The sequence below is a fragment of the Megascapheus bottae genome, chromosome 24 (assembly GCF_031878675.1).
Source record: "Megascapheus bottae isolate mThoBot1 chromosome 24, mThoBot2.hap1, whole genome shotgun sequence".
In the NCBI taxonomy this organism is placed as follows: Eukaryota; Metazoa; Chordata; class Mammalia; order Rodentia; family Geomyidae; genus Megascapheus; species Megascapheus bottae.
In genome coordinates, this window is record NC_143532.1 from 336,667 (window position 1) to 357,713 (window position 21,047).

The window sequence follows — 21,047 nt, forward strand, 5'->3', positions numbered from 1 at the left end:
CCGGGGCCGGGGGGGGGCGGAGCCGGGAGAGCCGGGCCGGGAGGGCGGGGCCGGGGGGAGGCCGGGAGAGCGGGGAGAGCGGGGCCGGGGGGGCGGGGCCGGGGGGGAGGGCCGAGAGGGCGGGGCCGGGGGGGCGGGGCCGGGAGAGCGGGGGGACCGGGAGAGCGGGGCCCGTTACCTTTCGTGGGTTTGGGTTTGCTTCTGGAAAGGCCCATCCGTCAGCCCGCCGTCAGCCCGCCGTCAGGCCTGCGCGCCGCCCGGGGGAGGACGTGACTCACAGAGCGGCCGGGCGGCGGGGGCGTCGCGGGTCGCCACGGAAACCGCGCGGCGCCCCGCCCAAGGCGAGGGGCGGGGCTTGGGTCCTCTCGCGAGAGCGGCTCCCGCCCGGACGTCGCGGAGACCCCGGAAGTGCCCGCGGGGCGCCGCGCTCGGTCCTGCCGCCTTCGCCGAGCCCCGGGCTGCGCTGCCGGACCGGCCATGGACGGTGAGGGGCCCCCTCCGGCCGCGGGCCGCGCGCGGGGCTCGAGGGAGGCCCCAGCCCCGGGTCGGCCGGGCCCCGCTCGAGGCCGGCCCGCCCGCCGCCCTCGCTCGTCCCCCCTCCCTGCCTCTGGGGTCCGGGCGCCTCCGCCGGTGCTGAGCGCCCGGATCCCGAAGAGCGAGGAGGCTCGGCGGTGACGGGCGGGGCGCGCGGACCTCGCGACCGGGGCGGTGGAGGGGTGGCGCGCGCCCGCGGCGCTGGGCGGTGCCAGGCGGCAGTGGGGGCCGGCGGCGGCCTCGCCCACCGCGTCCCTCCCGTGCCAGCGCCTAGGCGCTCGGCGCCACGGCGGGTGGACGGGCGCGGGCCAGGCCGCTGCCGCCCGTGAGACGATCGTGCCGGGGACCGGGGCGCACAGGCCGGCGTGCCTGCGTGTGTGTGTGTGTGTGTGAAGTGTCCCCGTGTGTGTAAAGTGTCCCCGTGTGTGTGTGTGTGTGTGAAGTGTCCGTGTGTGTGTGAAGTGTCCCCGTGTGTGTAAAGTGTCCCCGTGTGTGTGTGTGTGTGTGTGAAGTGTTCCCGTGTGTGTGAAGTATCCCCGTGTGGGTGTGTATAAAGTGTCTCCGTGTGTGTGTGTGTAAAGTGTCCCCGTGTGTGTGTGTGTGAAGTGTCCCCGTGTATGTGTGTGTGTGAAGTGTCCCCGTGTGTGTAAAGTGTCCCCGTGTGTGTGTGTGAAGTGTCCCCGTGTGTGTGTGTGTGTAGTGTCCCCGTGTGGGTGTGTGTGTAAAGTGTCCCCGTGTGTGTGTGAAGTGTCCCCGTGTGTGTAAAGTGTCCCCGTGTGGGTGTGTAAAGTGTCCCCGTGTGTGTAAAGTGTCCCCGTGTGTGTAAAGTGTCCGTGTGTGTGTGAAGTGTCCCCGTGTGTGTGTGTAAAGTGTCTCCGTGTGTGTAAAGTGTCCCCGTGTGTGTAAAGTGTCCCCGTGTGGGTGTGAAGTGTCCCCGTGTGTGTAAAGTGTCCCTGTGTGTGTGTGTGTGAAGTGTCCCCGTGTGTGTGTGTGTGTGTGTGTGAAGTGTCCCCGTGCTGATGATGTGGTTTAGAAATGTCAGCTATCATCAAGTCACGTGGGTGGAGCTTCTGAAGGTCCAGGGTTTGCCGCTTTCTTTGAACCCATTTGCTTTTGGGAAGATGAAGATACATAGAAAACAAGCAGGGTGCCCGAGGCTCACCCCTGGGATCCTGACTGCTCAGAGGCTGAGATCTGAGGATCACCGCGCATGTCACTCTCCTCTCCAGTTAACCACCAGACAGCCGGCAGTGGCACTGGGGCTCAAAGTGGAGGAGCACTAGCTTTGAGCTGAATAGCCCAGGCCCAGAGTTCAAGTCCCCCGACCCCCCAAAAAATGACAAATAGTTGGTTTTTTTTTTGATCATGGGGCTTGAACTCTGAGCTGGGCACTGACCCTGGGCTGATCTTCAACCCCTTGAGCCACAGCTCCACTTCTGATTTTCTGGAGGTTAGTTGAGAGAAGAGTCTCATGGACTTTAGCACCTGCGCTGGCTTTGAACCTCAATCCTCAGATCTCAGCCTCCTGAGTAGCTAGGATGACAGACATAAGCCACTGTGCCCAGTCTTGTCATGTTTTTTCTTGTTTATTTTGTTTTGTTGATTTTTTGCTAGTCCTGAGATTTGAGTTCAGGGCATGGGCGTTGTCCCTTGAGCTTCTTTTGCTTGAGGCTAGCATTCTACCACTTGGGCCATAGCACCATCTCTTTTTATGTGATGCTGAGGAATTGAACCAGGGCTCCATGCATGCTAGACAAGCAATCTTACCAGTAAGCCACATTCCCAGCCCATTGTCATGTTTTTGTTTGTTTGTTTTTGCCAGTCCTGGGGCTTGAACTCTGACCTCAGGGCCTGGCCACTGTCTTTGGACACTTTTTGCTCAAGGCTATCGCCCTGCCACTTGAGCCATAGCATCACTTCCAGCTTTTTCTGAGTATGTGGTATGGAGGAATCGAACCCAGGGCTTCATGCCTGCTAGGCAAGCACTCTACCACTAGGCTATGCCCCCCAGCCCAGATAACTTTTTTTTTTTTTTTGGCCAGTCCTAGGGCTTAAACCCAGGGCCTGGGCACTATTCTTGAACACTTTTAGCTCAAGGCTAGCACTCTGCCACCTGAGCCACAGTGCCAGTTCTGGCTTTTTCTGTGTATGTGATTCTGGGGAATCGATCTTGGGGATTTATGCATGCTAGGTGAACACTCTACCACTAGGCCAAACTCTCAGCCCCATTGTCATGTTTCTTAGTGTCCTGAAACCATTTCCTCTGTCTTTACAGATACCCTGTTCCAGCTGAAGGTATGTATTTAATGACCATTTTTACCCCACGCCTATCCCAGTGATTAACAAATGAAGACAGATAATACAAATCACCCTCAGATCTTCAAAACACAAAGTCAGGGGCAAATTATGAAAGTTGAACGGGGGGGCCGGGAGTTTGGCCTAGTGGTAGAGTGCTTGCCTAGCATGCACGAAGACCCAGGTTCGATTCCTTGGTACCGCACATGCATAGCAAAAAGCCGGAAGTGGTGCTGAGGCACAAGTGGTAGAGTTCTAGCCTTGAGAAAGTCCAAGGACAGTGCTCAGGCCCTGAGCTCAAGCCCAGGACTGGCAAAAAAAAAAAAAAAAAAGTTGAACGGTTGTTGACAAGGGCAGGATTATTGCTAAATCTGAGTATCATTCTTTGTTTCTGGCTAAGTAGAAACAAATCATTTCCATGAAAGATTGAGTATAGTATCTTATAACTGTGGCTGGAATCCTTTAACATCCTATTTGAAGGAGACTTGTGTGGACAGCTTAGTATCCTTGCTATTGAGGTAGGTATTTGTAGCTTCCTAAGAACCCAGAGAATGTTTCTGCTCCTTTTCCCTTAAATGCTCTTAAGAGTTATTCATCCAGGGGCTGGGGATGTGGTCTAGTGGTGGTGTGCTTGGCTAGTGTGCACGAAGCCCTGGGTTCTATTCTTTCGTACCACATACACAGGAAAAGCCAGAAGTAGTGCTGTGGTTCAAGTGGTAGGGTGCTAGCTTTGAGTAAAAGAAGTTCAGAGACAGTGCCCAGGTCCTGAGTTCAAGCCCCACAACTGGCCAAGAAAAAAAAAAGTTATTCATCCAGGGCTAGCGTCTTATTTATCCCTGAATCCCTGATAAGCTTGGCTGGAGAGAGGTCAGGACTATTAAATGTATCTCTGGGATTCTTCCTCATCACCTGAAGCTTTACGGCACGATGTGAGGTGGGCTCTCCCTCAGGAGAGCCGTGTTTGTGGAGAGTCTTTCACTAGGCCTGTGTGGCTCAATGTGAGCCTCACTGTGGACTGGCAGTGATGACCTGATCTCTGGCTCCACAATGAGGTTAATAGGGGTACAGTGGAGATGCTGATATTGTCTCCTTTAGGTGTCAGCAAAGCAGTGAGGTTTCTAGAAACTACACATGCAGTATTCTGTGGAGAGACATTTTTTGGAGTTATTTTTTGTCTAGAATTCTGTTTTACTCTAAGGTACCTGAAACTTTCTTTTTTGTTTTATTCTGGTGCTAGGGCTTAAATTTGGGTCCTTGTGCTTTTTTTTTGTTTTGTTTTGTCATCTATGGTTCTTGAACTCGGGGCCTGGGCACTGCCCTTTAGCTTTCTCATGGTTTGTGCTCTACTACTTGAGCCACAGTGCCACTTGCAGATTTTTATGTATATGTGGAACTGAGAAATCTAACCCAGGACTTTATGCATGCTAGGCAAGCACTGTACCACTAGGCTAAACTTCCAGCCCTTTTTGTGTCGGTCATGGAGTTCAACTCGGGCCTAGGCACTGTCTCTGAGCTCTTCAAGACTATTATTCTGCCACTTGAGCCACAGATTACAGGCGCCAGCTCCTTGTAGCCTTGTTGTAAGTAGGAATAGAGTCATTAGAACATCCGTTCAAACTCTATTCTTTTAGGTTTTTTTTTTTTTTTTTTTTTTTTTTTTTTTTGCCAATCCTAGGGCTTGAACTTAGGGCCTGGGCACTGTCCCTGAGCTTCTTTTGCTCAAAGCTAGCACTTGAACCACAGCACCATTTCAGCTTTTCCTGTTTATTTGATACTGGGGATTGGGCTTCATGCATGCTAGGCAGGCACTCTACTGCTCAGCCACATTCCCAGCCTAAACTCTATTTTTTTCTTTTTTTTTTGCCAGTCCTGGGGCATGGAACTCAGGGCCTGAGCACTGTCCTTGGGCTTTTTTTCCTCAAGGTTGCCACCTGAACCATAGCATCACTTCCAGCTTTTTTCTATGTTTGTGGTACCAAGGAATGGAACCTGGGTCTTTGTGCATGCTAGGCAAGCACTTAGCAGTAGGCCAAACTCCCGGCCCTGCTAAATTCTATTCTTATGGGTAGCCTCACAGAGAGCAGAGAAGATATCTGTTTCTTGAGATGTTACAGTATATAACCCAAGGTGGGTGTTGGGATTTTTAGCAGCAGAGGGTTTGAACATAGTTTGTGCTTGCTAAGCAGGAACTCTACCACTTGAACCAAGCACCCACACTTTGTGCCTTCTTGGCGCAGGGCCAGGCCCAAAGAGGGCAGTAGTGGGATACCTGAGGAATGGGACCTGAAGGTAAGCCCTTTGTGTCATGCTGGGAGCCTTATGGTTTCTGCTCAGTTCACAGCAAAACAACTGGAGAAGCTGGCCAAAAAAGCTGAGAAGGATTCCAAGGCCGAACAAGCCAAAGTAAAAAAGGTGTGTGATTTCTCTGGTCTCCATTCTTTTTATTTCTTCCCTTGTTTTTGTTTTCTTCTCTATTTTCTGTCTTTTTTTTTTTCTTTCTTTCCTGCTAGGTCTGGGCCTCGAATTCAGGGCCTGGACGCTGTCCTTGGGCTTTCTCAAGGCTAGTGCTCTACCACTTGAGACACAGCACCACTTCCAGCTTTTTTTTTTTTTTTTTTTGCCAATCCTGGACTTGAGCTTGTCCATTTACTTTCTTCAAGGCTGGAGCTCTACCATTTGAGCCTCAGCACCACTTCCAGCTTTTTTCTACATATGTGGTACCGAGGAATCAAAACTGGGTCTTCGTGCATGCTAGGCAAGCACTCTACCACTAGGCCACATCCCCGGAATGGAGAGTGTCCAGATCAAATGTGTGAGAACATGGCCTTTACTCATTTTTTCACATGTCAATATCTCTTACTCCCTTTTGACATTCTGAGATTGCATTGCCTAAATTGCATAGGACATGGTTTCCAGCTGTCCTGGCCCCTGTCTCACCATTCTCCACTCTATCCTGCCGCATGTGCACCCTGGGCTCAGCATTAGACAGGGACATGGAGGCCTCTGTAGGGTGTCAGGCTTGCAGGCTTTCCTCTCCTGGGAAGCTGCCCATTCCTGAAGATGATCAGTGCAAAAGAAAGATGGGTGACTGCTCTGCTCTTGATGTAGACTTTTATTTATTTATTTATTTTTGCCAGTCCTGGGCTTGGGCTCAGGGCCTGAGCCCTGTCCTTGGACTTTCTCAAGGTTAGAGCTCTACCACTTGAGCCTCAGCACTACTTCCGGCTTTTTGCTATGTATGTGGTACCGAGGAATCTAACCCGGGTCTTCGTGCATGCTAGGCAAGCACTCTACCACTAGGCCAAACTCCCGGCCCCTCTTAATGTAGACTTTTGACTTTTTTTTTTTTTTTTGTCAGTCATAGGGCTTGAAATCTAGGCCTGGGCATTGTTCTTGAGCTCTTCAGCTCAAGGCTATTGCTCTACCACTTAAGCCACAGCACCACTTCTGATTTTCTGGTGGTTAATTATAGATAAGAGTCTCATGGACTTTAGTGCTTAGGCTGGCTTTGAACTGCAATCCTCAGATCTTAGCCTCCTGAGTAGCTATAGGTATGAGCTGCCATGCCTGGCCCAGCCCAGTCTTGTGCAGCTCAAAATGTTGCTTTGTGGCACATCAGCTCTGGAGTTATGTTGGTAAATTTTCACATGTTCTGGCTTCCAGGACAAAGGAACCTGTGTAGTTTCCTATATCGCAGTGTACTGTATCTTCCTCACCTGTGCTTCTAGCTCCTGAGTCTTCAGTGAGTCACCGCCTGTCCCTGTGCCGCTAAGGCGTGGGAGTAGCTTCAGTGGGCTCAGCACATCTGTGGGAGTCGCAGATATTTTGATGAGGAGACCAGGGGAGGACTAAAAGTCCCCTGGCCCTTGTGGTGCAGAGGTGTGCACCAAGCTTCCAGCAGGCAAGGCTTATGGAGACAAAGCTAGTTCTCCCATGAGTATTTTCTCTTGACTCTTAGGCCCTTCAGCAGAAAAATGTGGAATGTGCTCGAGTGTATGCTGAAAATGCCATTCGCAAGAAGAATGAAAGTGTGAACTGGCTCCGCATGGCGTCCCGTGTAGATGCAGTGGCCTCCAAGGTCCAGACAGCTGTGACCATGAAGGGGGTGAGTGCTAGGCACTGGCGCTGTGTGGCTGGAGAGGGCACAGTAGGCCCAGGAAAGCTGTTCAGTGGGCCTGGGTCCTGCAGCATTCCAGAAGAGACAGGGCTGGTGTGGCCAGACCTGTGTGGCTGGGCGGGGGAGCCATGCAAGGGCGCTTGACTCACAGCCAAGAGGGCCCCACAGTGTTGCCACCTGTCCTCAGGGGACCATGTGCTGGTCTCCTCAGTGCATGCGTGTAGTCAGCAGCAGTTCTGAGACTCTGAATACCCATCCCTGTCATCCGTTGGTGACCTTTGCCTGCCTTTAATTCTGTTCCTGTCTCAACCTTCCCCTGTGCCAGGTGACCAAGAACATGGCACAGGTGACCAAAGCTCTCGACAAGGCTCTGAGTGCCATGGATCTCCAGAAGGTGTCTGCAGTGATGGACAGGTTCGAGCAGCAGGTGCAGAACCTGGATGTTCACACGTCGGTATGTGGCCCGCGCAGGCTGGGCGCGGCTGTTCAAGGTGGCTCCTGGGCTGACCACCTAGAGTCCAGTGAGAACCTGTTAGAAAGCACAGACGGGTGGAAAGTGCTCCCTGAAGGCGGACAGGTGGGCGGGCAGGCAGTGAGCAAGTGTGGTAGCTAGAAGGGATGAGGACCAGGGAAGTGCACCTGATTAAGAAGCCTGTGTGGATGGAGAGCAAGTGAGACACGCTAAGCCTGGTAAGCACGTCGAGATTCCAGGGGCCTGGCTGCTCAGCTGTAGCTATTCACAGGTGATGGAGGATTCCATGAGCTCGGCCACTACACTGACCACTCCTCAAGAGCAGGTGGACAGCCTCATTGTGCAGATTGCCGAGGAGAATGGCCTGGAAGTCCTGGATCAGCTCAGCCAGCTGCCTGAGGGTGCTGCTGCTGTGGGAGAGAGCTCTGTGCGCAGCCAGGAGGACCAGCTGTCAAGGAGGTAGGGTGGCAGGGTGGCACCATCTGTGGCAGCAGTACCCGCATCACTGCTGGGTCCTGGGAGTGCATGTGCAGAGGGGTGCAGGTGGGGAGCCCTGAGACAGCCTGGCTGGGGCGTGGCCGTGGAAGGACGATCCTTAGCAGCAGAGCTTGGAGGAGAGTAGGAGTACCTGGGCCTAGAACAGGCCTCCCCCGTGACCCGCTGTTGAGGCCAGACTTAGAGCCAGCAGCTGGTGTCAGTTATAGACCTACACATTTGCACAAGCTCCCTTTGGAAAGGGAATCTTAGATAGCCGGGCACTGGTGGCTCGCGCCCATCATCCTAGCTACTCATGAGGCTTAGATCCAAGGATCACAGTTGGAAGCTAGCCTGGGCAGAAGAAGGCCATGAGACTCTTCTTACCTCCAGTGAAACTACCCAGGAAAAGCCAGAAGGGCACTGTGGCTCACGTGGTAGAGTGCTGGCCTTGAGCAAAGGAAGTTCAGGGACAGTGCCCAGACCCTGAGTTCAAGCCCCGGGACTGGCAAATTAAATAAATAAATAAATAAATAAATAAATAAATAAATAAGGCACGTATGCAGCTGTTCCTAGCATCTTTTACCTGTTATCCTAGGACAGTTCTGAAAAGCTGAGGCTAAGGGGGAAACTGATTATGTGGTCTGAGGAAAAGGCCTTGGCTCTAGCAGATGTCTGATGTAGACACAATGTCATGGGCAATTCTTGCCCCTTCCCTGTCTCACCAGAATCCTGTTGATTTCCAGGTTGGCTGCTCTGAGGAATTAGCTGCAGCTCCGAGGGGTGGCACTACCCCTGCCTGTGTTGTGCTGGAGACTCCTGTCCCCCCTCCCCCCAGAGTGCTCACCTTCATCTGACCCTGCAGAGAGCTGAGCAGCAGCCTTGTCTGGCCCTGCCCACCTGCCAGGCTAGGTGCCTCAGAACTGATCCTGTTTCTTTTAGGTGTAGGTGGATCTTTGTCCCACAGTTGAGTTTGCACAAATGTGTGAGCGTGGCTTCTGTGACTCCATAGCCAGGAGATTGACGAGCCCCTCTCTGTCCTCTGCTGGTGCAGTTGGCAGGGTCTGTCCAGTGGTGCATGTGGACTTCAGCACAACACTGTGGGACCTTTGGTGTCCAGTGACTGCACATCTGCTACCTGCTGTTTGCCAGTGAGGGTCCGAGGCACCCTTTGCCTGGCAGCTTTGAAGAGCTGCCTCTAGACCTGGATGTCCAGTGCCACCAACACAGTCCTGAGTCCTCTTCTCTGTCCTTGTAAGCTGAGGGCATTGTCCATAGCTGCCAGTTGGATGAGCCTGCTTGGGCCTCTGTCCTTGGCTCCTCTGCCTAGCCCACAGGGTCAGAACCGCCCAGTCCCAAGTCTGGCGTAACTACATTGGGTGTCCTTCCCCTTGCCGGCTGCCTCAGAGGTGCCTTGGGCCACATGGGCTGAGCCCGCTCTGTGCCTGCCCTGCACACAGCCTCCTCCTCCGTGCCTGTCACTCAGTGGGCTGCCCTGTGTGTCCCCTCTGGTTTCCCCCTCCTGCCTGAACATGAAGAAGAGTGGCCGACAGAGGGCAGCCTGGCCAGGTTTCTGTGGCTGGCATAGACTCCACCGTAAGCTGGACGACTGGCTACAGGCCACTTGTGGCCCCTGGGTGACTGGAGAGGCTTGGCATAGGCTACTGTTTGATTTTTCTGTTTCCTGAACTTTTCTCACGTTCCTGATGCTCCCAGATCTTTATTCTTGTTTTGTTGTTGCCAAAGTAGAAGTGGCAGCATAGGGGAGGTTGGGTCCTGGCAAAGCAATGAGCATGTCAGCACTGCCACTCAAGACTGCAGGTTCACTCAGAAACATGGGCACTTACCTGGACTCGCTGTTTGGTTCTTTCTGTTCTGGATTTTGGGGTGTTCCACACTACAATTTGCTATTGAGGGAGGTGAGGTGACATGGCAGGGCCTGGATATGGGATGCCAAGACACAATCTACCCATTGTCCCTCCAGGCTCCCTGGAAATCCACTCTGTGTCTGAGAGGAGCTGTCCCTGTCCTGGGGGAGCCGTGAGGGTAGCTGTTACCCCATCCAGGGTGCAGAGTTCCCTCAAGTGCCAGTAGGGCGGGAAGTGTTGGGGCTGAGCTCATCATAAAGTGGGTGTACGGCCTTATTAAAATGCTGTAGTGAATAAATGGGTTCCTCCCTACAAATGTTGTCAAGCTTTGTTTTGCTGCCGTGGTGTGGCTGGGGAGCCATATGTGGGACCCTGTATGCATCCGCCCTCTCCTAGGAGCCTGAATTAGAATAGGTAGCAGTTGAGTTCTGAGGGCAAAAGAAGAGAGGCAGGAGTGTGCACGAAACAGACTTCCAGTAGGGAGAGGACTGACATGACAACAGCTTCTCTGTCGTTATGAAAACCTCAACCAACAAAAGTTGAGTTGTTGAGATCCTAGCTAGTTTGTAATGCCTAGGTTGGCCTCTGAGCACTCAGCAAGTGCTCAGCTTCCAGCACTGTCCCTGCTCGGCCGTCCCTAGCAGCAGCCAGAGCTGCAAGGGTTTTAGAGAATGATGCCTACATTGTCTGCACATCCCCACATGTTCAGGTGCACACGGGAGCCTGAGGACCAGGTTAGCGTGCCTCTCCCACAGGTAACATGTTTTAGAGACAGTCTTGCCATGCAGCCCAGCCTGTCCATTAACTCAACAGTCCTCTTGCTTCAGCCTTCTTAGGGCTGGGATTGCACGTGTGAGCTGTTATGCCCGACTGCTCTAAAGCCATCTTTTTTTTTTTTTTTCTTTTTTCTTTTTTTTGGTTGGCCACAGGGCTTGAACTCTGGCCCTGGGTGCTGTCCTTAAGCTCCTCAGCTCAAGGCTAGTGTTCTATCAGTTGAACCACAATGCCACTTCCAGTTTTCTGGTGATTAATTGGAGTCTGGGGGAGCTGGGCATGGTGGCTCACACCTGTAATCCTAGCTACTCAGGAGGCTGAGATCTGAGGATTGCGGTTCAAAGCCAGCCCCAACACTAAAGAATGTGAAACTTTTATCTCCAATTAACCACTAGAAAACCCCAAGTAGTGCTGGGCTCAAGGGGTAGAGCGGTAGCCTTGAACTGAAGAGCTCAGGGACAATACCCAGGCCCAGAGTTCAAGCCCCACAACCGCCAAAAAATAAAACAAAAAACCCCCCACAGTTTCAGGGATTTTGGTGCCTAAATCTCAGCTTCCTGAATAGCCAGGATTGCAGGTGTGAACCACCAGTGCTGGCTATTTTTTTTTTTTATCGGCATGCATTAGCTATAGAAAGGGGGATTTCGTTGTGACATATACATGCATATACACAGTGTACTCCAATTCCCTACTCAGCATGCTCCTCTCTCCTTTTAATACAATTTCAACAGGTTTCATTGTCTTGTTTCATACAGTGGGACAATCTGTTTTGACCATGTTCATCTTCTTTCACCTTCATTAGATCAACCCCTTCTTGGGCTGGGAGTTTAGCCTAGTGGTAGAGCGCTTGCCTAGCATGCACGAAGACCCAGGTTGGATTCCTCGGTACCACACACATAGAAAAGCCAAAGGTGGTGCTGTGACTCAAGTGGTAGAGCTCTGGCCTTGAGAAAAGTCCAAGGACAGCGCTTAGGCCCTGAGTTCAAGGCCCAGGACTGGCACAAAAAAAAAAATCAACTTCCTCTCACTAATACCTTCTGCTATAACAGAGACTGCATTTCATTCCTCCTGGCACTTGAACCCAGGGCCTGGGCACTGACCCTGAGCTTTTTGCTCAAGGCTAGCACTCTACCACTTGTGCCACATCCTCACTACTTGGGGCTTTTTCTGTGTGATAGGGAGCTTCATGCATGCTAGGCCAGGGCTTTACCACTAAGCCCCACTCCCAGCCCCTCAACTGCATTCTTGAACTGTCTTTGACAGGGAGAAGGTGGCCATCGTTCACTTCTTCACTCTGGTTTTTGCTTTTTTAGTTTATCTGCAGCACGTTAGGTTAGTGCTGGTCACTGTTGTACACGGATGTTTTAGGTGTGCTAATTGTTCCTTACCAGTAGAGAGCAGCACGGGTGTAGCTCTCACCTGATTGTAAGAATAGTACTGGCCTGCTTTTACACACCCCGCTGGCAGCAGCCACCTTCTGGCATTCCACTGTGGGGCCAGACTTGGTGTGAGACTGCACTGTGCCTGCAGGCCAAACTTCTGCTTCTGCATACATACATATGCATGCAGACTGCTGCACATACTTGCATGTACACACAAATGTACAGAGACTTCTGCACATATAGAGGTGCACACAAACACTACCACAGCCATGGTTTCCTCTCTATATTGTTCTGTATTATTTGGGTGGCAAGTTTGGCAAAACTAGCAAGTCTTTTTGTTGTTGTTGGTGGTGGTGGGTTTGCTGGGGGTTTTTTTGTTTGTTTGTTTGTTTTTGGTGTGTTATGGGGCTTGAAGTTGGCCTGGGCGCTGTCCTTGAGCTCTACAGCTCAAGGCTACTGCCCTACCCCTGAGCCTGGGTGTTGTCCCTGAGCTCTTCAGATCAAGGCTACCCCCTACCCTTGAGCCAACCCCCACTTCCTGTTTTCTAGAGGTTAAGTGGAGATTAGAGTCTCAGGTTCTTCTGTGCCCGGGCTGGCTTTGCATCTGGATCCTCAGATCTCAGCCACCTAAGTAGCTAAGATCACAGGAATGAGCCACCGACCCGGCTTAGGAAGTCTTTTGTACATTTGTTTCCCCCCTCTGGTCCTGATGCTCCTCAATGTGGGCTCTTAAGTAGTGACAGCCAAGGAGGCTATAGTCTGCCTGCACCCCAAGATGGGCTCTATGCTGTGGGTTGGGCCTCAGCCTCACCCCTCCTTTGTGTGGCTTGCCCTCCCACTGGATTATTCTGGGGAGGGAGGCCTGTGTGTTTCAGAAGATGGTCAACCCAAGGGAAGAAGGAGGGACATGTGAAAACCAACTACTGGTCTCAGGAAGAACTCGGGAACCAGATGCACACCGGCAGGCCGGTGCATCCTCTGGTGAATTGGTATGATGTTACTGTAGCTGATTATTTTAGATCCAATATTATGAGGTCCACCAGAGGGAGCTGTTCCACAAGCTGGCCCAGAGGAGGCTGAGAAATTCACTGGACCTTTTCCCTTTAAGTTGACCCTAGGTTGTCAGCAGCTGTCTGGGTGCTTAGCTGTCTGGAGGTATTACCTGATGGTGTATGAGGACGGGCGGGGAAGCACGGTTCTGTGTCAGGGTCCATGGCCCTGGAGTCAGGCAGGCCTATCTCCACACCCCCCAACTGGCCTGGCCTCCTGGGTTAAACCCTCTAGCCGACCTTTTCCAATGTGTGGTGGACCCCACAACTCCTCAGCAAGGACACCTGAAGAAAATGCCATGATGCCTAGCCATCCCCACCCCATGTGGACCTTGGGGCCAGGTGGGTCCCAACAGAGTGCTGACACTGACTAGAGCCAGGAAGGGGCAATGATGGTGCTCTTGGGCCCTGAGGTTATTCACCAAGCCTCCCATAGCCTGACGAAGGCCTGGGTATCTCTAATAGCAGAGGACTCTGCTGGGCAGCCCAGGCTGAGGCGGCCTCTGCCGCTGTGGGGCGTGTGGTGGCTGGGAAGCATTCCCATCTGGACGCTGCTCCCCGCCCCCCCCTCCTCCAGAGGCTGAATCAAGGAACTGCTCTGCAAGTGCAGGTTCCTATAGAAGCGAGAGGAAAGGTGGAGTGAACGTGCATGTGTGTGTCCCCATGGGTGGAAGCACATGTGGTGTACAGGCGTTTGAAGAGACAGCATGTTACGGCTGCAGATTCTGTGTGTGCCAGACTGCACGCATGTGCACACGTGTGGGCACACGCTGGTGACATGGGGCCCTCAAGGCTTAGCCACATGTTTGAGCACTGTCTCTGCAGACAGCCCTCACCTTCCAGACCACCTGGGTCCATCTTCACAGACCCACCCTCCAGGTGGTGCTCAGGAATGCAGCCCCTGTGGCGGGGTGCTGACAGCACACACTCAGTACCTCAAGGGACCTTTTTTTTTTTTTTTATTGAAGGTCCATTATGCTTCACCCTCAACTGCCCCTGCCTCACACTGGCAAGCCCGGCGTCTGCTCAGGAGAAGGTGGACCTTGAACACAGGCAGTGGGGTCCCGGGGCTGTGGACTTTAGGCTCAGCTGTCCTGTCTCAGCTCTAGGAGCTCTGAAGTAGGTTCTGATTCCCAAGGCATCACAGAAGACTCAGGCTAAAGATCAGCGTAGCCAGGGAGGCCAGCAAGGCCCCGGGCTGGCGGTGAAGGCCGGGGGCTTCTGAGTATCCGTACTGTGTCCTGCAGGAGCCGTCCAGCTGGTCCAGGGGGATGGGCTCATCATCAGGGGCCTGTGTATGATTGCTTCTCTGGGGGTACACAGGCTGGTCAGCCACTGGCCCAGCAGACAGGGGAGCGTGGGGAATGCGTGACCACCAACCTCATCCTCACCTGCTCCACTAAGGAGAAGACCCTCAGCAAGTTTTCTGACAGCACACCCCTGACATCCGTCTCCGTCCAGTTTCTCCTGAGCAGCTCGGCAATGAGGTCTGGGTACTTGGAGACATCCTCCAGCCCCACGGGGAGCCTGTACCAAAGCCAAGAGTGCCAGGCTCTGCAAATGGCTGCTCCCAAGCAGGGGACGTCAGGATGTTTCCCCTGAGCACAGCTTCCTTCCTCTCCCTGGGCCTCCCTCAACCCCATGCTGACAGGGCAGGGCCACCCTACCCTTCAGCTCTTGGCCTTTACCTTTCCACACCATCAAAGTCTCCTCCAAGGCCCACAGATTCAGCACCTGCCACCTTCTTGATGTGATCCAGGTGGTCTGTGGAAGTGACAGACATGGCGCCCGGGGAGTGACAGGTGTGAGGCCGAGTGTCCCTGCCCCCGCTGTCATGGTACCCCCAACCTACCAGCCACTTGAGACAGGGTGGCCTCATTTTTACAGGACACAAAGTCGTTGTAAAAGTTCACCATCACCAGGCTGTGGGTGCTCTTCTGCTCAGAGAGAGGTGGGAGCTGAGAGAAAACCAGGCCCCTGGGGGGCAGGGACACCCCTCCCTGCCCAGACCCCTCACCACCAGCTGGAGCACGTCGTCAGGCACATTCCGGCCACTTTTACACAGGCTGTAGGCTGAGGAGTGGCTGAAGATGACGGGAGCCTCAGACAGCTGCAGAGCGGCCTTCATGGTGGCCACAGACACGTGGGCCAGATCGATCATGACGCCCAGGCGGTTCATCTCCTTCACCACGCGCTGGGGAAAGATGAGGCTGAGTCGACGCCAGAGTGCCGGACCAGGTGTGCTAGTTAGCCCTTCCGTGACTAGAAGATCCAGGCCCGTCCTGATCCAGCGTTCTGAACACCAGGAAGTTCTAGTGAGCCTCCCCCCGGGGCCTAGCAGTTCACTAGCTCTCCCTTCATGAGGAAACTGAGGTCCTGGGGAGTGAGGCACCACTTCTGGTTGGTTGTTGCTGCTTATTTGTGTTTGTCCTGGAGCTTGAACTCGGCCTGGGCGCTGTCCCTGAGCTCTTCCACTCAAAGCTAGCGCTCTACCACTTGAGCCACAGTGCCACTTCCTGTTTTCTGGTGGTTAACTGGAGATGAGCATCTCACGGACTCTCCTGTCCAGGCTGGCTTTGAATTGTGATCTTCAGATCTCAGCCTCCTGAGTAGCTAGGGTTACAGGCCAGAGCCACTGAAGGAAGCTACCCATGCCCAGCTGAGACACCTCTTCTGGCCCATCTCCCAGCCCTCTGCCTTTTCCTCCAGGGACTGTGGTCCTTGTCCTCCCCCTCACCTTTCCAAAGGGTGACAACCCTTGGCTCCTGGCCTCGTCACTTCCTGTGTCCACCAGCCAGTTGTCAGCCCTGGAGACAGAGTGCAGGGGTGGAGGAGTGGTGCAAGGGGTGGGTCTCACCTTGCCCACCAGCTGGACTCTTGCCTACAGAGTCTGTGACAACTGCTTCCTGACCACGGCCTCATCCCCGCAGTGGGAACTCACCACGGAGTGTTGCAGTTGTGAGTGAGGGTCAGGTACCGCATGCCCAGGTGGTAGAGTGTCCGCAGGACGCCCAGGCTGCTGTCAATGGAGTGACCACCCTCGACCCCGATCAGACTGGCCACCTTCCCCGCCTGGAAGGCCTTCTGGATGTCTACCCAGAACAGAAGGGAGGCAGAAGGGGTGTCTGAGGCTCAAGGTCCAGCCTAGCACCAGCGCTGCCTGCTCAAGAGGAAGCCTGGGAGGGGACTTGGGGGCCAGGACTCACCCGCACTGCTGGTGGCACACTGGAAGGTCTCCGGGTACAGCTGGCACATGCGGTGTATCACATCGATCTGCTCCAGTGTCCTCTTCACGGCATCCTTATTCTGGGTGTCACAGGGCATATACGCAGACCAGAACTAGGGACCAAGGGGGCAAGAGCTGAGGGCATCTGGTCTTCCTGGAAGCCCCAGGGTGGCCCAGGTGTCAGTGTTCCAGGAAGCCCGTGCCTGAGGCTTCCCACCGACATGGAGTGGAGTGGACCCACGTGTCACATACCTGGCCCCCCACAAAGCCAGCCTTCAGCTTGGGGATGTTGGTGTGGGTGCCCGTCAGCACGGTCAGGTTGGCTCTCGTGTCCAGCAGTCGATTATTGAACTGCTTCAGCAGTTGCCAGGGGAGGTCATTGTGCCTGGGGAGGGCAGAGGGTGACGGTCAGAGGGGATGAAGTTCATCCACAGAGGAGCTGGGCTCCAAGTAGTAGAACAGCCGCCTGGAGCGGTGGCCTCAGGAATCGTGGTCAAGCCCCGAGATCAAGCCCCATAACCAACCAAATCAAGTAAGACAGCTTGACGACCCTCGGGATGCACCCTGAGTGTCCGGCATCAAAACCCGGCACTGAGCATGGCTGCGCTGTACACCGATGAATAGACTCAAAACACTCACGGTTGCCCCTAACAGCCAGAAACTGCCCTTGCTGCAGACCTCCCGGAATCAGAATCGTCTCCCACCTCCTTCCCAAACATACCCAGGGGCTATAAAAGAGGCTGTGAATTGAGGGGCATGCCATTTATCGACCTGTAAAACAGATGCATCCCCATAACTCATGGTGAGATGCAGTCTCTGCTGACGCTGGCACCTGTGGCTCACTCCTGTAATCCTAGCGTCTCAGGAGGCTGAGATCTGAGGATCACGGTTCAAAGCCAGCCTGGGCTGGCAGGAAAATCTGTTGGACTCCTCTGTTCTTATTTTTGTTTGGTCTGTCATGGGCCTCGAACTCTGGGCCTGGATGTTGTCCCTGAGGTCTTCAGCTCAAGGCTAAGGCCCTACCCCTTGAGTCACAGCCCTACTTCCCATTTTCTAGTGATTAATTGGAGATTAGAGTCTCACGGGTTTCAGTGCCTGGTCTAGCCCAGCCTCCAAGTAGCTAGAAATAGAGGCATGAGCCACCATGCCGGCTGAGAGACTCTTATCTCCAATAAACTACTCAAAAGAGCTGAAAATGGTGCTGTGGCTCCAGTGTTAGAGCACTTGCCTTGAGCAAAAAAAGCTCAGGGACAGTGCCCAGGCCCAGGGTTCAAGCACCAGGACTGGCAAAATAAATAAATTAAATCAAATAAATAAAATAGAAGGAGACCTGCCTGGCTGACTGGCATCCCCCTCAGGCTTTCTATCCTGAAAGAAACGTCTATGGATCTGGGGAGTTTGCTTTCTGCCCTTTCTTTATTCTGACACTCACGTGACTCAGTTTCCTTCCATACACGAGCATGTCCAGTTTGTTGATACTGCTTGTGGATTGCCTGCCATTCATGGTCCAACTTCACGGTGACCTGACTGCCCCACAGATGGCTTCCAGAGCCAGCTTCCCCCACAGCTCCTCTCAACAGCGCTGCCCCTTCCAAAGGGGCCCAGGCTGAGACCAAGAATGTCACCTCTGGGCACGCAGCTGGCTGTTGTCCCCCAGGCTTTACACAATATGGGTCAGGATGCCTTTGTCAGCCAGATCAGTGGCTGAGGGTCACCTAGAGTGACCTCTGGGGACGGGGGGAGGGGGGCTAGAAGAGTCTCCACGAAGGGACTTTAGTCTCCCCAGGAAACACAACCCGAGTAAGAAATTCCACCATCTTGGGTGTGAGGGACGTGTGGGGCCCTTCCCCCTCCTTCCTTTCCTCTCCTCCCCCCCTCCACACAGCACACAGAGCGCAGGTGGCCTGCCTCATCCCTCATCTTCCTCCACTGTCCATGGCAAGATGAAATGGGAAGGTTTCCTGTCTCCCGGCCTGTAGACAGATTGTGTCTGTGGAGCCTGGGGGTCGTGGAGGCTGTGGGGTCTAGAATATTCATGACGACCCCGTGCTGGGAGCAGGGTAGGTGGGGGTGAGAGGAAGCTGGAAGCCGGGGGGGAGGGGGCTGCAAGCACCCTTCCAGAATAAGAGGTCACAGAGAGCAGTCTCAGAGCAAGAGAGGAGGGCCCTGGGCGTTAGGCCAAGGCTTGAGGGGAGGAGGGCCAGGGACCTGAGGGAGAGGCCCAGACTGGACACATGACTCCCCCAGTCAGACATAATGAGCTCCCAACAAGCACTATCCCCTCACCCCCCTGTCCCCACCTCTGGCAAAGATTTCCACTCCCTGAGAGACCCCACCCACCAGGAAACAGAGCCCCTTGCCAAGGTGAGGTGCACAGCTGCACCTGATCCCTGGCTTGGCTCTCCAGCCGGCCACTCACCCATCAACAACGGGCGTCTTCTCCATGATGCTCACTGCCCGGTCCCGGAACGTGTCTGCAGCACAGACGGCCACCAGGGCCCAGAGCCACCAGCTGGTCCACATGTCAAGGTCACCAGGAATCTGTTTCCACGGCTGCCCTGGGGTCACTGTGCTGGCCTGTGCATAGGCTGAGAGCTAGGAGGAACTGTTGTGCCTGCCGGGAGAGTGGACAGAGGCCTTTGGTTCTGGTGGTTATTGCCAGAAGATGTCCTGATTACGCCGCCTTGGGTTCAATGAGTAACCAGAGCTCTCGGAGGGTGGGTAGGGTAGATGGCCCAAACCCCAGCCTGGGCGTTGCTGTCCTGGGAGGCAGAGGCCTGGTAAGATGGTGGGATCCCACCCTGGGGAGGGGCTGGGACCCAGGTGCAAGGACAAGGGGCCAGGCAGGACCGGCCCAGGGCCGTGGTTGACAAATAGCTGCCTGCCTGTGGTTTTGCACTGCCTGGCTTCCGGGCCCATCAGACCCTCGATGGCATCAGACCAGCCCTTCAAGGCCCAGCTCTGATAAGCCAGGATCCTCCCCAGCGAGCACCAGCCCCCTCCTTTCTGCCTGTCCCTGACGTGCAGCACGCAAGCAAGGTCACAGCGGGACGGGGTGGGGTGGGGACAGGGGGCAGCTGTTGACTTTCCCATGAGGGGTGGCTGGGCCTCTCAGCCTCACGCTTCCTCCCCGTCACAGCACCTCAAGTGGAGGCTGGAGCTGGCAGCAGTCAGTACCCACCCTTTCTGTTCCCCTGCCTGCCCCTCAGCCGCGCGGTGTGGAGCAGTGCTGCCATCCCTCTCACCCGGGAGCCCCCCAGGGCCCCTCCATACCGGGGCTCTGAGGAACCCATAGGGGGACCATTGCTTTGGTCCTCGGACCTCCAAGGAGACCACCAATTGCCTGCCTCAGTGCCCAGCAGGTCCAGCAGTGGCCCAGCCCACCCGAGCACAGGCGGGCAGAGCCTGAGCCGGATAGCTAAGGGTGGTTGATTTGCCCGTTGCAGTGGCTCTGGGCCCCATCCTACCTCCTCTTCCCAGTGGCCAGTCTCCACTCCCACTGGCCGCCCTGACATCTCTCAGGCAGGAAGGATGAGGATCCGCTGCCCTGACTGCTGGAATTCGTCAGCTTCTATATAGCTCAGGATGGCCGTAAAGTCCAGATCCAGAGAGCTGCCATTACAAAGGTACAACTCTCCCTCTCTCTCTCCCCCCCTCCTTCTCCTCCCTGCCCAAGCCCTAAGGTTCCAATTTAGGGCTTTGCACTTGCTAGGCAGGTACTCTACTATTTGAGTCACATCTCTTGCCGCACAAATTATTTCTTCCTCTTCTTCTTCTTCTTCTTCTTCTTCTTCTTCTTCTTCTTCTTCTTCTTCTTCTTCTTCTTCTTCTTCTTCTTCCTCTTCCCCTTCCCCTTCTCCTCCTCCTCCTCCTCCTCCTCCTCCTCCTCCTCCTCCTCCTCCTCCTTCTTCTTCTTCTTCTTCTTCTTCTTCTTCTTCTTCTTCTTCTTCTTCTTCTTCATCTTTCTTTTTTTTTTTTTTAACTTAGTGCCTGGGTGCTGTCCTTGGACACATTTTGCTCAAGGCTAGAGTTCTATCACTTGTACCACAGCACCATTCCAGCTTTTTCTGAGTATGTTGTACCAAGGAGTCAAACCCAGGGCTTCATGCATGCTAGGCGAGCACTCTACCACTAGGCTACACTCTCAGCGGCACAAATTAATTTTTAATCCTGAACTGACAGCCTTTGTGCACAGGACAATGGAAACCTTCCAGTTGCTCTTTCTGGTACTGGTTCCAGGCCTCTAGCTCCATTTATTCCTCTTTGCTACATTCTCCAAGTTATTCCTCCTCCAACTCCCATAACTGGACATTCTGGAACATTCTGTGTTGTATCACCACGTGTTTGCATCCTCGTGTGTGTGTGTGTGTGTGTGTGTGTGTGTGTGTGTGTGTGTGCGCGTGCGCTGCTACTGAGCTTTTTATTTTTCCCCCACCAGTGTTAGGGCTTGAACTCGGCCTGGACACTGTCCTTGAGCACTTTCCTGGTTTTCCTCAAGGCCAGTTCTCTGCCATTGAACCACAGAACCACTAATGGCTTTTTCTATGTATGTGGCACCAAAGAATCGAACCCAGGACTTCAGGCATGCTAGGCAAGAGCGCTATCTACCATGAGGCCAGAGGCCCAGCCCTGGCTCTGGGTTTGGAGCTAAGCTTGCTTACTTGACTGGTGTTCTACAACTCAAGCCAAACCTAGCCCAGCTTTTCTGGTAATTTTAGAGATGGAGTGCCTCAGACTTTCTGTTAGCTTTGAACAGTGCCCCTCCAGCTCTCAGGGCCATGGACGACAGCCTCCAGCACCCGGATTTTCCCCTTTTTCTTTTTTTTTGCCAGTCCTGGGTCTTGAACTCAGGGCCC

The 21,047-nt window shown here is 54.1% G+C and overlaps 2 protein-coding genes across 3 annotated transcripts; one reads left to right on the forward strand and one right to left on the reverse strand.

Annotated features, from left to right (window-relative positions):
• Positions 1–219: 219 nt before the first annotated feature.
• On the forward strand, positions 220–10,064 carry Chmp1a (charged multivesicular body protein 1A). The gene is made up of 7 exons (XM_090357099.1): positions 220–484; positions 2,810–2,829; positions 5,164–5,241; positions 6,788–6,934; positions 7,272–7,400; positions 7,690–7,877; positions 8,639–10,064. Exons 1-7 carry the CDS (start codon positions 478–480, stop codon positions 8,658–8,660), a joined length of 591 nt encoding a protein of 196 aa, XP_090213225.1. The 5' UTR covers positions 220–477; the 3' UTR covers positions 8,661–10,064.
• A 3,874-nt stretch (positions 10,065–13,938) lies between these two features.
• Dpep1 (dipeptidase 1) lies at positions 13,939–19,791 on the reverse strand. Of its 2 annotated transcripts, XM_090356989.1 has the most exons (11): positions 19,659–19,791; positions 18,611–18,805; positions 16,444–16,576; positions 16,172–16,304; positions 15,907–16,057; positions 15,703–15,772; positions 14,983–15,159; positions 14,818–14,902; positions 14,654–14,729; positions 14,357–14,492; positions 13,939–14,274 (listed from the first exon to the last, which is right to left on the reverse strand). In XM_090356989.1, exons 2-11 carry the CDS (start codon positions 18,712–18,714, stop codon positions 14,107–14,109), a joined length of 1,233 nt encoding a protein of 410 aa, XP_090213115.1. In that variant the 5' UTR covers positions 18,715–18,805; positions 19,659–19,791; the 3' UTR covers positions 13,939–14,106. The 2 variants fall into 2 exon arrangements, with proteins under 2 accessions (XP_090213115.1, XP_090213114.1); XM_090356988.1 differs by lacking the exon at positions 19,659–19,791 and having other exon boundaries at positions 18,611–19,107.
• Positions 19,792–21,047: the final 1,256 nt, after the last annotated feature.